We start from the raw sequence: 14,521 nt of genomic DNA, 5'->3' as shown, positions 1-14,521 counted from the left end.
ATGGACCCGACACCTGGAACCATATCTTCATTTAATATTGAGCTGATACTAAAAACTTCTCCAAAGGAAATAACAACAAAAACTTTACGGCACCATCTTTTGATTTTCATACTTGTCTTCGCAAAATGACAAAGTTCACAGAGTCCTCAGAAGAAATATGACATGGGAAGAGTCCAGGTAAGACTAAATGCTGGGATTTGTGAGCCTCAAAAGTATTCAATTAACAACCCACTGGGTTACTTTCAATACAATGACAATATGCTATTCAAAGCTGGCACTTAAAGTTCAAAGACACACACACAAGAACCCTCTTGGTTTTCAGTGAAAACATACCCTATCTATCCTTGCAGTCAACTGCTCATTAGGCTAGCAATACAGGACCTAACTGGTTTCACTCTTCATGGAGCTCATCACCTATAGGCAATGGCCTGAGAGTCACAGGAGCAAGTACAGTTTCAGAAATTCTCAGTCTGTCTAATCTTCCTTGGTACCTTCCCTGCCTCACTCTGGATGTGAACACTACCATATATTGTAGGCAGCACTTTAGAAAGTTATCACAGTGACATAACCAAATTTTATTACTACCTCATATTACATATTAAGGTGCTTTTCCTTGTCATATTTTGTATATTCGTCAACATATCTAATTACAACAGGTGAGACATAGAATGGCAGAAATTTGGCTAAAATGGATTAATACTAAAACAATCTCTTTTTCTTAGTTTTTTGGCTTTGTGAATTCAATAAATCTAAAATGTCCAAACATTAGGGAGCTGAAATGACCTGTACGATTTTGCTTGTATCAATCATATGAAAAGACATATATTTTCAACAAACTCATCTGTTTAAAGTCAAGTCCATGGAAGGAATTTATAAATCCACTTGTGTGGATCTATTGTGTATTTGTGCTTCAAGAACAATTTTTAACCTTCTTGCATTTTCTCAGCCCTTTCTGAGATATGTTTGTATCCATTGCCTGATTAACCAATATCAAGTTTCCAATCTTCAGCAAAATCTGAAATGAAGCAATCAGTTCTAAGTTTTACTGAAATTTCACAGAAGTCAAACTTGCAGCAGGCTTCCTCTCCTAGAAAGAAGTCTGTACCTAGATCTTCCCAGCTATGTAGTTATGAAAATGTATCTAGGACTGCACAAAATATGAAGGAAAAATCTGAATTGAATGAGAATTCCAATGCATTTGATGATGGTAGAATGGTCAGAGAAGATGCCAGTGATGACAGTTGAACGTCCCTTTGCCTTCCCAGCCCCCTTCATATATTCTCAGGCATAGGATGACAAAGGGAAGTCCACGGGTCACATGAACAGACATTGTTGACATATTAAACTGTCTAAATTGCCTTCTCTACCAAATCAAATCACCCAACTTTATCCATCAATTCCTTAGTCAGAGGTAAATTTTGCTCATAGGCTTACCAAAACTCAACTACATTAACCAATTCTATAAAGAAGAAAGATTAAATATAAGGGCACAGGTTCCAATGCCTGTGGTCTCTCTGTTTTTCAGGCAGCATATAGTAGAGGTAAAGAAAAGTTTCAGCATCAATTTTTTGTTTAAAATGAGAACAATTTTTAAATGTTTGTGTGAATTGGAAACCCGAAACAGTTCGGATCAGATCACTTTCAATATTTCCTTTGGATCCTGAAACAGTTTCAAGAAAGTTCTTCTTTCAACATTTATCACTACAAAATGATGCGCTTTGAAACTCCGTGAGTTTGAGGCAACTTGTGTCTCACTGCAAGAGATGGCTGCTGGGTTGTGTTAAAACAGTCTTCACTTGTGAAAATAAGAAAGGTCTGCCCTGAGCATTATAGCATTAAGTTGACCTCCAGCTAACTGCAAAACTGAATGACTCTGTGCTGAACCTGCAGACTCAGACTGACCCACCAATGTACCCTCTGCTTGTCTGAAAAGCATTTTCTAAATCCTGAGCTATGGATTTTAAATAAGAGCTATGGATTTACCAAAACCTAAACAGGCAGAGTAAAAACAGAGTATTCAATAAAATCTTTTCTCCAATGTTTATAAGGGGCATAAGGCAAGATGATGATGATGATGATGATGATGATCATAATTATTATTAAATAGTACACTTATTTGATACTGTTGAATGAGTCTTTCAGAATTATCTGACATATTGAATGATCCTATTTTGTCTTAAATTTTCTGTATCTTTAATGTGTGAGAACAAGTTTGAAGTTTCCTTTTGCGTATAGTGTGTGATCCCAAATATCCAGGAGAGCTATCACTGCACTGGAGAAAAACACAGTCAAAGCAAAGGAAAGTAAATAAAAAGAAATGACAAGCCTAGCTTGTAAAAGGCAGGGTTAAAAATAATAAAATCTACTTTCAGCACTATTGTCCAGGGACAGGTTGTGAAATAATAAGTCACCAATTGTTTCCTAGCTCTTAAATCTGTTCTGTTGTCTAGAGCAGACTCTTTCATTTGCTGATTACCTAAAACTGCACCTGCTCCTGACTCTTCAGCAAACAAATTTCCGATGCTGTCAATGTTTTCCCCAACTCTGCATGCTTAGAATTGGAAAATGATAAATAATGACGTACACGCATGGCTGCACACTCGCACTCGGAAAAAGATCCCTTTGAAGAAATGCCCTGGCACACAGAGGGTGAAGGATCTACATTGCTTTGCTAGAAATGAGGGTAAGGAAAGGCATCAGAAAGTGGCCATCTGTTTGGCTGACCCAACAGGGCAGGTGGTCTTTCTCTCTTCCATATGGTCAACTTCCTATTAACTAGAGGGTGGTCAGGACTCAGTCACCTTCTTTTAAAGCAAAGGAAAACAAAATGTGGCAGGAACATTCTGGATGACTTTGGACCAAGATGTACAATTCTTATTATCAGGTTTCCTTTTGAACAATTTTTTCACATTTCTATTTTGATGAAGTGTTGTGATATCCAAGCGTCTTTGTGTTTATAAGAGGTGGATATTTGGAAGGGAATGGTTAAATGATACTCTGTCACAGAGAAGAGTGAAGAGAAAAGGAAGATATATACGCCTTTCTGTGTGGGGGGGTATGTGTGGGTGTGGGTGCTGCAGAGAAAAGCCAGAAAAGAGAAATCTTTCATTTTTTGCAGATGTTTGAAGAGGTCAGGCAAGCATTTGGTTTGAACCACCAAAGACTGGATGCTCATCCATTGGGCCTGGCTGTAATTCCTTATCATCTGATGTCTGAGGCTCTAAATGTTTTTTCTAGTCTCATTCCCGTTTCAAGTGCTCAGATCACAAAAAGTTTCACCATTCCTAAAAACTTCATGTTTAAAGAGAGTTATCAGCATAAAGATTGTGCATATGGTCACTTTTGAAAAATTATATCTGTTTTCATTCCTAAAGAAATCTTATGCAGGTACAAAACTGAGGTTTGTTTGTGAGACTAAAAATAGAATAGAAATTAACTCCCCATATAAAGTAAGCATGTATAAACTACAGAAATATTAGTATTGAGATGTCATATTTTATTTTATCCATACAGAAATGCTTACTAAGGTGACTATTTACTTTTTATTTTATGTAGGAAAGTAGTTCATGATTACAAAAGAAAAAATATATCTTTCAGAGAAAAACTGGGGATTCAGTCTGATCATGATGTGATATCATCAGGACTGTAAAAGATGAGGTGAAAGGACATCTAACCTCATATTCTTCCTCTGTCTTTGGCTAATGACAGCTGCCTAGGAAAAACTAATAAATACAGTGAAAAGGTACGGCAACACTTCCATGGAAAACTCTCTCTGTCTCTAAATATCAACAGATATTTAACCTGAAAAGTATTTTTATCATAAAGAACTCTCCCTTACTTTGTGTCACTCTTTTCTTTAACTGTACTAATTTCACCAGGGCCCCCTGGTGGTCTAGTGGTTAGGATGCGGCGCTCTCACCGCCGGGACCCGGGTTGGATTCCTGGTCAGGGAACTCCCCTGGGCAGATGGAGCTCGTCGGCCCTGTAAGGCCATCCATCTAAGAGAAGGTCACTCTAAACAAACCTACGTCCTGAGGACCTCGCTGCCACTGTCCGAGTTCGCTCGGCCCCGGCAGATGAACCTCAGGATTAAAGGGTGGGCTCAGTTCAGCGCACACTGTGTCTCACCTAAAAAATCCACTGCACAGGCTCGAAGGGTAATGACCTTTCCCAAATCTTCGTTCACGAAGACTGGCCATACACACACACACTAATTTCACCATATTTTTACAAAATTAAGGGGAACCTAACTGCACACAGTTCCAAGGAGATGGGGCTATCGAAGACATAAGTTGAATCTAAACTTTGAGAAATATTGTTTGAAACTTACCAGAAACAAATCCAGCTATTTGAGCTATGCCTTTACCCACTGTACTCTAAAATAAAATTTTATTTTCTTTGCTTATCACTATTTGCTTTTATTAGCTCATGCTTACCATTTTAGACAGTAGAACTACTCCCCCAATTATGCAGAATTTATTGCTTCTTTGTACTCAGTGTTTCTTTTTATAATTGCAATTATAAAGCAATACAAGACAAATGTTACTCACTTGTATTTATCTTCTGAAGTGAAATGTGCTTTTCCAGGTGTCTACGAAGCTTCACCTCTGCTCCATATTTACCAGTAGTGCCATTGTCAGCCAAAATAAAATGAGAATGCATACTGTTGAGCACTGTCAACTTGCTCATGGGATTGGACATTGTCTGGTATGGTCGGACCACCTGCATTTTAGAGACAAAGGAAAAAAATTAAATTTTCTATTAAATAGAAAAGACCCTCAGAACTAAATTAAGTACAAGATACTAGCTGACAAGATGAAATAGAAAAAAAATAAGAATTATTTGAAGTATTTCATTGAGCACTACTGTCTTCCACGTGTAAAGTAGAAAATGACCTTAACACTGTCCTTCCAGATGCGGATACTGCTTAAATGGTTTTCCATGATAATCTGTTTCAATAGCATCAATGTCTACTGTTTCCACGTAAAATCCAAATGATGGTCAGTGCTCCAAAGGTCTGTCTGACTACACACACACACTGTATACCCTGTCTGCTGCTGACTTTTAATAGTGTTGCAGTAAATTCTTATTTTGCTCTGAGTGAAATCTTTGATTCTTCCTTCACAGGTCCCACCCAGAACCGTGCCTCCAGTTTTGGCTCATTCAGAGCCACCAGCACAGAATATCCTCTACAGACACACAAATACAGGTGAATTCCACTCCTGGAGAACTGTATACTTGATATTACACCACATTTTCAATTTTCTTGGAAAAAACTATTGGCCCATTCTTAGCATTACTACAAAGGCAGTTGTTTGTGTTCACAACAGCTTTAGAAAGTTTCCATTCAATGAAGATTTTGCTACACTTCACTTGATGTGATTTCATCAGGAGAAACTCTGCTGCAGAGAAAATTGTTGTGGTGTATCCCATTCATAGCTAACAAACAAACCAAATAATAGCACTGGGCCAAATTTGGCTGTCAGATACCTTGGCAGGTCTCCATTGACATAAGTAAGACTGTACTAACATTACAAAAGAGTTGGTGTTCTGTCAAGGGATCCTGGCTGACCCTTCAAAGATTTTCTGGCAATACTGTTCCCTGCCTTGTTTGTGTATGTCTTGGTTTTTTTTGAGAGACAAAACTCCTGAAAATTTGTAAAATGAAGTAGTAGCTGAAGAAATTATGTAGTGACTTGTTAGAAAACTCAACTGGGCTATCCGTCATCTGCAAAAAATTTTCTTCACAGTTCTGCCATTGTTTATTTTTCATTTCTGGTGCTTTTAATGCACAAAATTATATACTCCAAATTTGACATAAATACTTCCAAACAGAGTACAATAACTTATTGATTTCTTCCTAAGCTTTTCTCTCTTCTTGTAGTTCTAAAGAGATTTTTAATTGAGATATAATTCTTTACAAAGAATATGTGTTAGTAATTCTTTAGCCAGAGACCTCTCTATGTGTTATTTTCACTTGAGAATGTCTGCCACACTTTGGTCAACTCTCAGATTTCCTTTGCTGTTATAAAGTCATGCAGAGGGTACTCTGTAAGCTGTTCATCCTGCAAAAGGGAGGAAACAGATCTGAGAAAACCAAGAGGACAGCTGGCCAACAGTAAGTGAGGGTACTATACTGTGAGAACAGGTGACAGTTTTGGCTCAGATTTCTTTTACACAGTTTCTTTCAGTGCCTCATTCATAACAAGTTATTCTATGAGTGTATATAACTTAACAAATATCAATATGCGGCCAGAACATGTTCATTAGCCAGCTTCTGCAGATACAGAAACCATGTATCCCATGCCACAGTCAGAAAGAGAAGGAAGGTTCTTTTTCACACATGGAAGAATCAAATAAAATCAAACTGAAACAGTGACAGATTTTTAAATCGATACCCACCCCATCTCTCAATAAATGGATGGCACACACCAGCAAGATCTGCTAGTAAAGGAATACCTTGAGTTGCCCATTCACTGTAGGATTACAAGCTTCTGTGCAGCAATTCCACTGAGAGCTTGTGGTTTTGTTCCTGAGAGCCACAGCTCAAAACTTTGTGTGATAGCCTGACCTGTAGCTCTAATGAGTTGCAGCACCAACAGCTTCACACACTGACTCATTAATGCTGCTGCAGGACATATCAGGAGGCTATGCTTTCATTCTGTGTTTAGCTACAAGGTGAATCTCATTATTAATAAATTTTATAGAAGGGAAAATGAGACTACAATTATTTTCAGTTCAACTGTTCACAATATGCATAGTTGAACAGCTGAATTTTTTTTTAACCATAAAATTTCTCAAACCACACTGCTAAGCTCTTCCTGATTAAAGGATAAGCAAAATCTTCAGGAAGGAAAGAAAATCCTAGCCTTTGAGGTTATTTCCTTGACGTCACTTGCTTTTCCACTACAGTCAGCAGATTTTCAATTTCTGACTCTTGCAGTTCCAATTCCTTTGTTCTTTTCAATCCCTTGCATTTTACAGGCAAGTGAAATGGTTAGAAAAAAACTTTGTCTTCTCATCCTCTTTCTGCATAGACAGAATCATATAATGGCTTGAGTTGGCAGTGACCTTAAAAGATCATCTAGTTCCAAAACCCCTGTCATGGTCAGGGAAATTAGACCAGATTGCTCGAAGTCCCATCCAACCTTGCATTGTGAATAGGGAATAATGTTCTCCTGTCTTCCTCTGCAGAGCTGAAAGAAGCATTTACGCTTAAGACAGTCCCTCCAAATACAGTTTAATGAATGCAACAGCAGATATGCTGGGAAGCAGCTCTCATGCTGCATGGGTTGAGGGCATTCCGCCAATAGGTGACAAGCTGGGCTAACCGCAGCAGTTGCCTTTGCACCCTGAGGTGGCAGCAAACTTGAATTAAAAGGACTGTTGTTCTGCTTAGACTCCCTGAGGGCACGACACTCAACATAGAGACAGCACTTGAAAAATTTCTCAGGGTAACTCACCATGACAACGAGCATGCAAGTGCCATGTGAACCAGTGCATGAATCTGAGCAGTCTAGGTGAAGGCAAAGAATTTGAGACAGTGTGCTCAGAGAGAGATGCATGCTTTGCCTCTCAAAAAGTAACAGCTGTTGTTCAAATCAAGCCATCTCTGCAGCCTCACTACTCTGGGGCACACTAGGCGTAAAGGTAGTTCCTGGTTTAATTTAGAGGATCCTGGAAGCACAGTGGTCCAAATGCTCAGTATATGCTACAAATAGGCCAGTCCGTATCTCTGCCCCAGGTCTCTTACTGAGGTTACTAGGAACTAAGCCCAAACAAGGGCTGACCAGACCCTGAAAGTAAAGATGTGAATGCTACAGACTTAAAAAGTGTACTCTTTTAGAAGAGAGAATGATTCTGTATGTAGGAAGAAACTTGTTTACAATTACAGTTTTCTACAACGCCCAACAAGCCACTTTCTCAGTTCTATTGGAAAATGTGAGGAAATAGGGCAACTAACTCCTTTGTGTGCTTTGTTTTTAAATTAGAATCTAATAGTGTTAAGAGGTGCAATATTTTACGCTATATTGCTTTTACAGTACTGGAGTAAGACATGTCTCTTTAGGGATCTTTAATCATCACAATACAACAAATAGCAAACAACAGTTTTATTTTCTTTAACTCAGTTTTCTTTGTGGCTCTGAGGAAGGCCCTTGAGATTCCCAAAGGCTGACTGATTTGGACAGACTGGTAAATATAATAAAACCCCTCTGCTGTGAATTCTAGATCCACACAGGCCAGGCATGGGCTGAAGCATGAGGAGAGGTGCACCTCTGCTGAGCGTGCCACGAGGCACAGGGAGGCATCAGGGAGTGGGGCATGTGCAGTGACAACAGCTCTCTGCTTCTGCCCCCCATCGGCTCTCAAAATCCCATGACTATGACAGTTTCCTGTGTCTATCTCATGCTGGAAGGGTATGTTTTGACAGCTCTTCAGTTCTGATCATAATTTAGCTAGACATACTGCATATAGGTATAAATCCACATTGATACCAGAGTTTGACAAGTCTTTTACTATTGGTTGACTTTTTTTCCCCCTCTGTAATCCTTTGTGGCCTTTATTTCTTACTTGATGATGATTCATTTTACATGCTTAGGGTACTATTTATATTTCCCCTTCTCGGTTGATTTCACTGCATTCACCTCTAATGAGCCGGTCAATATAGTACACTTTGATTTTTAAAAAGCTTTCAAAACAGCTTCCTCACCAATTTCTTCTAAAGAAACTGCATGCATTGGATAAGAGAGAAAGTGGTTTGAGGCATAAATAACTAGGGAGAGATGGGGGAAGGGAGGGAAAACAGTAAGAATGAAAAGTTAATTTTTGCAAAGACTGTTACTGAGAAGATTTAATGACTTATATGGCCTATCTCAAGCTGTGTCATATTCTGTTCAACATAGTTGTAAGGGATTTGTGGTTAATCAGTTGAAAAGCTTACAGACATTTCAGTGGATTAAAGTAGCCTGACGAGGCAATAAAATGGAAGATGAAATTCGATATCGGTAAGCATAAAGCAGTATCATTTCACGTGCATCAGAGATGAATAAAACCAGAAGTGCTTAAGCATTACATCATACTGCTGATCAATAATTTCATGAAAATATTAGGGGCCAGAATGTTCAGAGGAAAATTTTTATTTTGTCTGTCAAAGATACATTTCAAAATATTTTTGTCCTTAGTGATGACACTGTAATTATAACCCTACTGATATAATTGTGTCTACATTAATAGAAGACTTTACTCAAATTGTTATTCTTATTTTATATTAAACTTTTGTCACTTTCTGTGATAAGAGTATTAATCTTTTTTTGATTTAACCAAAAACCTTCTTTTTTAAAAAAAAAATTACCATACAACTGCTCGATTTCCTATGAAATTGGAAGGATATTTAGAAGAAAGCATTGCTTAAAGAAATCAGAAATCAGGGAATCTGTTCCAGTTAGGTGGGAATCAACTTCTTTCTTTAGCTCTTTCTGCAAAAGAAGGCTCCATATGCCCCTAAAGTGCTTGTGTCTACCTGAGAACAGAGGTAGGTAGCTTTCCAACAGGTGGAAATAAATAAGGAAGGAAAAGCAATGTTCCAAAATACAAAAATTCAAAATTTGATGTTCTTTTTTGACCTCTTCATTCTTGCAATGTTTCCAAAACTCCATGCATGGTCACTAAAGACTGCTTATTTGAAATCAATGTGTGTATTACCCATCTTTATGTTTAGCTATTTTTTCTAGTCACCTGCACTGCATCTCAGAAGAGTTCATTAGTGACTCACTGCATCTCAGAAGAGTTCATTAGTGACTCAATTACTGCTGCAAAGTCCCATCCTGTTTGTGTGGTATTAGAGTGCAAAACCTCACACTAATACGATTTCCTCTAATGGCTGTACTTTAATAGTGAATTGCAATGAACTCCAGTTGGATCATTTTCTTCATACTCATTGTAATTCCTCTGACCTAACTGATACTTGAATCTTCCTTCCCTTCCCAACTTGCTAATGGATGAGCATACAGAGATGGATGGGTTAGACTAATGCAGACCAGAAAAAAGTTCTTTATGCAGAATGGAAACTGTATCTCCTCCACTCAGAGTTAGTCACTGGTTCTCAGGTAGATTGCTTGGGAATGAACCAGAGGTGAGGGGGTTCATCTTTCTGTTAATAGTTTTAAAAGAGAAGAATGATGTGAAAGAGTAGGAGAAACACCTACCCTGCCCTTCAGAAAGTGACTGAAGTGAATTGAGGGCTGATCTTATGTATCATTTATAAGATCCTTCAAAATTGCATCAACAAAAATGTATAGAAGGGAATATATTTTAAGGAGGACAGTCTACAATTCTGAATTTACCCAATGCATTACAGTATTGTTTAAAAATAAATCAGACTTCTAGCCTTGCAATCAGTGTTTTCTTAGGCACTTTTCAGGAGTCATAAAATTCTAAGAATGAATCTTTAACATATTTTCAAGAATAGCATGTAATGAAATTTCTTTATAATTTATTTTTAAAGAACATACAGTGCATGAATTTTTATTGTTGCCATGTCAAAACCACCATCAACCATAATAGAAAACCTGTGTATATATTAATTTTTTGCTACAGACAATAATTCTAAGAGGAATCGTTAAGTGAGAGATGGAGAGGACAGGAAAAGTAACTGGAAGATTTAGATATATAGGGCTTACATCTTTGCCAATCAGATCCTCTTGATTTTCCACAATCCCCCAGGGAGCTATACCGATGGTGCAGATCTTCCCTCGAGACTTTGAGGCATGATCTTTCAGTGCATCTCCAACATGCCGAATGACTCCTGGGAAAGAAACAGCATAAAACAGAAATTCAAAATTAAGTCCTTTTTGTTCACTGTCATATGGATTTAATATAGACTTGCTTTTAGGGAATACCTATGTTTATACTTACAATTAAATAAAGCTATGAGTATATTCCTATTTATTATTATTAGAGTATTTCTTTAAATCTGTTTTATTGAATATACAAACTAAATGAAGTAATTAGAAAAAAATACACAGCTCTAGAAATAAGAATGAAGATACTGACAGTTGACTGCAGATTATTAATCTGCACTTGTGCTCACATATAGATGTGCATGCAAGCATTTGTGCATTTCTAAGCATAGAAAGAAGGACATGAACTGACTGTCCCCCTCTACCTCCATCCCCCCAAACTCTCCAAAAGTGTAGCTCATGCACAAATGGTCCCATAAAGGACGTTAGTGTGGAAACATCATTATGCTACTCAGTCACCTGAGACAGTTTCCAGCAGAGTATTAAACCATCCCTGGCAATCAGTGCGAAAATAGAAACTAGTGTAGAGAGAATGACTGCTCCCCTGCTCTCTTCCAGGTGCTCCTTGCTTGATCTAGACCAGCTTTGACAATTTCAGTGATACTTCTGTGCAAAGGAAAAGTGTCATTCCTTTTTCGTTTTAATAAAATAATTTTTTAAAATCTGACTATTAAGAACTATTTTTAGGATGTGGCTGCACTGAAGCAGACCTGTGAGTTTCTCAGTTTCTCAGTTTTCTTTTTTTTTCAGGATTTAAAGCAGAAAATCTGCCCAGAGTGCAAAAAATTTCTGCTATTTAGAATAATCAACTTTTGGCGTAACATGAATATTCAGAACAATCAGTTTAAGTAATTTACCAGTCATGTTTATAGCCAAGTATGCTATCACTGTCACATTGCTGATTCTCAGTCCAATAACAGTTTTCCAGGATTTTTCAATTATAATTTTCCTTAAGAGAAACCCAGTTTTAAAACTCATTGTCAACAAAAAAGACTGTACTAAGAAATTCTCAACTGGTACAATTTCACAAATAATTTTCACCTCCACAGTTTGAAAATGTAAACCTGGAGCAACCAACTGCTTTGCTCCAGAAATCAAAGACAGCAGTCAGAGGTAACTGATATCACAGAACTGCTTCTGATGTTACATGTTTTTTAAACATCACAAAGCCACTTGAACCACATTGTTTTGTCTAGATAATTTTTGATTACAGAAAAAACAATAACTTATTTATGCTGACTTTTCTGGTTCATTTGTATTGTTTTAGCATTTGCAACTATGATGATTTGAAAAACAGTATAAAGCAGTTGTGCATTTGCCAAATCTGTCCTTTTTTTAACAAAATTTCTGTAGTTTGATTTCCACAGTTCCTGTGGTCATCCACTGCATTAAGAGTATAACATGTACATTTTTCTACCGCACATTAAACATAAAATTTATATGTTTTTAATACAAAATTTATATCTGTCTTTGCCATACAAGAGTATCTGGCAACTAATGTTATTATCATCACAGTACAAAGACCAAAATTAACCTGACTTTGTCCCTTGTTCTTAAGAGATGTGGGGCATATTACATATATGCAAGTCTGTCTATTTATCTAAACCTCCAGAAGCTATGCCTCTTCTCTGCTTTCTTCCAACACCAGGCCTGCCAAAGTTCAGGAAGCGTTTGGACAACAGTCTCAGGCACATAGGGTGACTCTTGGGTCTGTCCTGTGCAGGGCCAGGAGTTGGTTCTTTGATTCTTGTGAGTCCCTTCCAACTTGGTGTGTTCTATGATTATATCCTATTCTTACTGCTGCAGTGATAAAACTGAATGTTGTTTTAAATTTGATGTGCTCTGGAAACTAAGAAGCCCAAGACACCTATTAGGCATTTATATTCAAATATGTAGGAGTTGATCTACAGTGCACTAAAATTAACACATGATAGAATGATTACATTGTTTTCCAGAGACACTAAGATACACTCTTTGAGATTACTGAAGTAAAAAATTATAGCTTTGTTACTGCAGCAAATGAGAATGACATAAGATTTTACAAGTACATGTCTTAGCTCAAAATTTTTGCATATATCTCTAGCAGAACTCTTTGACTTTCCCCTGAATCTCTTCTGCTTTCTGCCTCCTTCAGCGAGTGTAACTGAGAAGTCAATGCCAAACTTTTTTTGTCTGGGGACCTGTGTTTTTCAGCTTATTCCCAAAACTTACATGGGGTCTACTAGCAGACCTGGGCCAGCTGCTATCTTGGGTCATTAGGACACCTATATAGAATGTTCTTCAAAGAGAAATGGCAATGATATTGCTCTTGCTGAAAGAGTAATAGCAAAAAAATTAGGGTAAGCTCTCTACAAGAAAGGAAAAGTTTTCTGCCACATTCAAAAACTAGAATGTTTTTCCTTGTATACTTCAGATCATCTTATAAGATAAAATATAGGTCTTTTCTGGATGAAAATGTATTCTGTTTTGTGTAGTAAGAGTTTGACTTTTTTGGTTAGTAGTCCTTCCCTGCAGCTTATGGTTGATTTTTTAAAGTCTTCAATGGGCAATATACTAATATAATTGCCTCCCAGGAGGCTTTATTTTTAGTTCCACTGTGTGCTTTTCGTATTTTAGAAAACTTTTTATTCTGCTTTATACCAGCTTCCAGGCTGGTATGAACTTGGCATTTTCTTGTTTACACATAGTACAGAAATGACTAATAAAATAAAACACAGAATGGCTTCTCAATCTCATCAGTCCTACTTTTTTTCTCTGATGAGGTCTCTTAGATGCCATTGCTGTTATTTCAATGTTCCTGTTACCTGTGTTTACTCCTCCAGTGAATATCCATGCTCCAGTTGTCATAGCAGCCTTAATAAGGCCTTTTCCAAAGACTTGTTTGAGTTTTGGCTGAAGTTCAAAATTCTGAAGGCCCCCGTGCACAGAGATGAGAAGTTTGGGGAGCTCAAGTTGCCATTCTTTGGTCATCAGATGCAGAAGAAGGTCAGGTTTGGTGTCAAAAGACACACGTACATACTACAGAAACAAGGGCAGTAGCAGAGAAAAAAAAGATTGGTTATACCCACTGGTTTCCAATGCATATGATCCACCCCAATAAATCACTGAAAAAAGACAAGTTAGAAAACTAGGAATAATGGAACACTTGCAATTCATGGTCTGGATAACTTTCTTTTTTTGGGGAAATTAATTGTTTCAAAATGCTTAGCAATGCTAAGCATTTTCATATAGATGAAAAAATGGAACAAAAATGTAAGTGGTCTGCCAAAGACAACCTAGGTAGTCAGAATCACAACTGTGTATTCAATTCTACCTCATTTTCAAGTTAACCAAGTCAAACTCTCAAAAAGTAAGAAATAACAGAAACAAGGTGACTTATTCAAGCATACACAAGTTTAAACTGAACAAGACTACTAAATATGTACTTTTCAGAAGAAAGAATGCTAACTATCACTTACAGAAGAATTTTTACAGATTCATGAACTTGCCCAACAAGACACTAGACCCTAAAGTGCTCTGAAACAAATTTATGCATTTCCAGTGGTTGGCTGTTCTGTGCTACATCTGCAGCATTTTGCACCAGGGTAGATCATGCCCATCTGTGTGTGCTCAAAGATAACAACTGCCTTCAAAACTTGTATAGCACTACCATGTCACACAGATACCTGTCTCTCTCTCTGGCAAGCTTTTCTTTTGGCTCTTTCTCCTGCTCTTTCTATTGC

General features: G+C 37.5%; 1 protein-coding gene across 4 annotated transcripts in view; it reads right to left on the bottom strand.

Annotated features, from left to right (window-relative positions):
- Positions 1-14,521, bottom strand: part of TRPM3 (transient receptor potential cation channel subfamily M member 3) — a 409,575-nt gene that overhangs the window by 108,438 nt on the left and 286,616 nt on the right. For all 4 annotated transcript variants that reach the window (XM_018085992.2, XM_018085991.2, XM_018085995.1 and 1 more), the window contains exons 4-6: positions 13,604-13,817; positions 10,680-10,804; positions 4,551-4,722 (exon numbers count right to left, since the gene is read on the bottom strand). In XM_018085992.2, coding sequence (XP_017941481.1) covers positions 4,551-4,722; positions 10,680-10,804; positions 13,604-13,817 — 511 coding nt within the window. The remainder of the gene's footprint in view (positions 1-4,550; positions 4,723-10,679; positions 10,805-13,603; positions 13,818-14,521) is intronic.

This window comes from Manacus vitellinus, unplaced genomic scaffold (genome assembly GCF_001715985.3).
Source record: "Manacus vitellinus isolate BGI_N305 unplaced genomic scaffold, ASM171598v3 scaffold_9_pilon, whole genome shotgun sequence".
NCBI lineage: Eukaryota > Metazoa > Chordata > Aves > Passeriformes > Pipridae > Manacus > Manacus vitellinus.
Note: the sequence above shows the minus strand (reverse complement) of the source record. Positions and strands in the feature narration are given on the sequence as shown.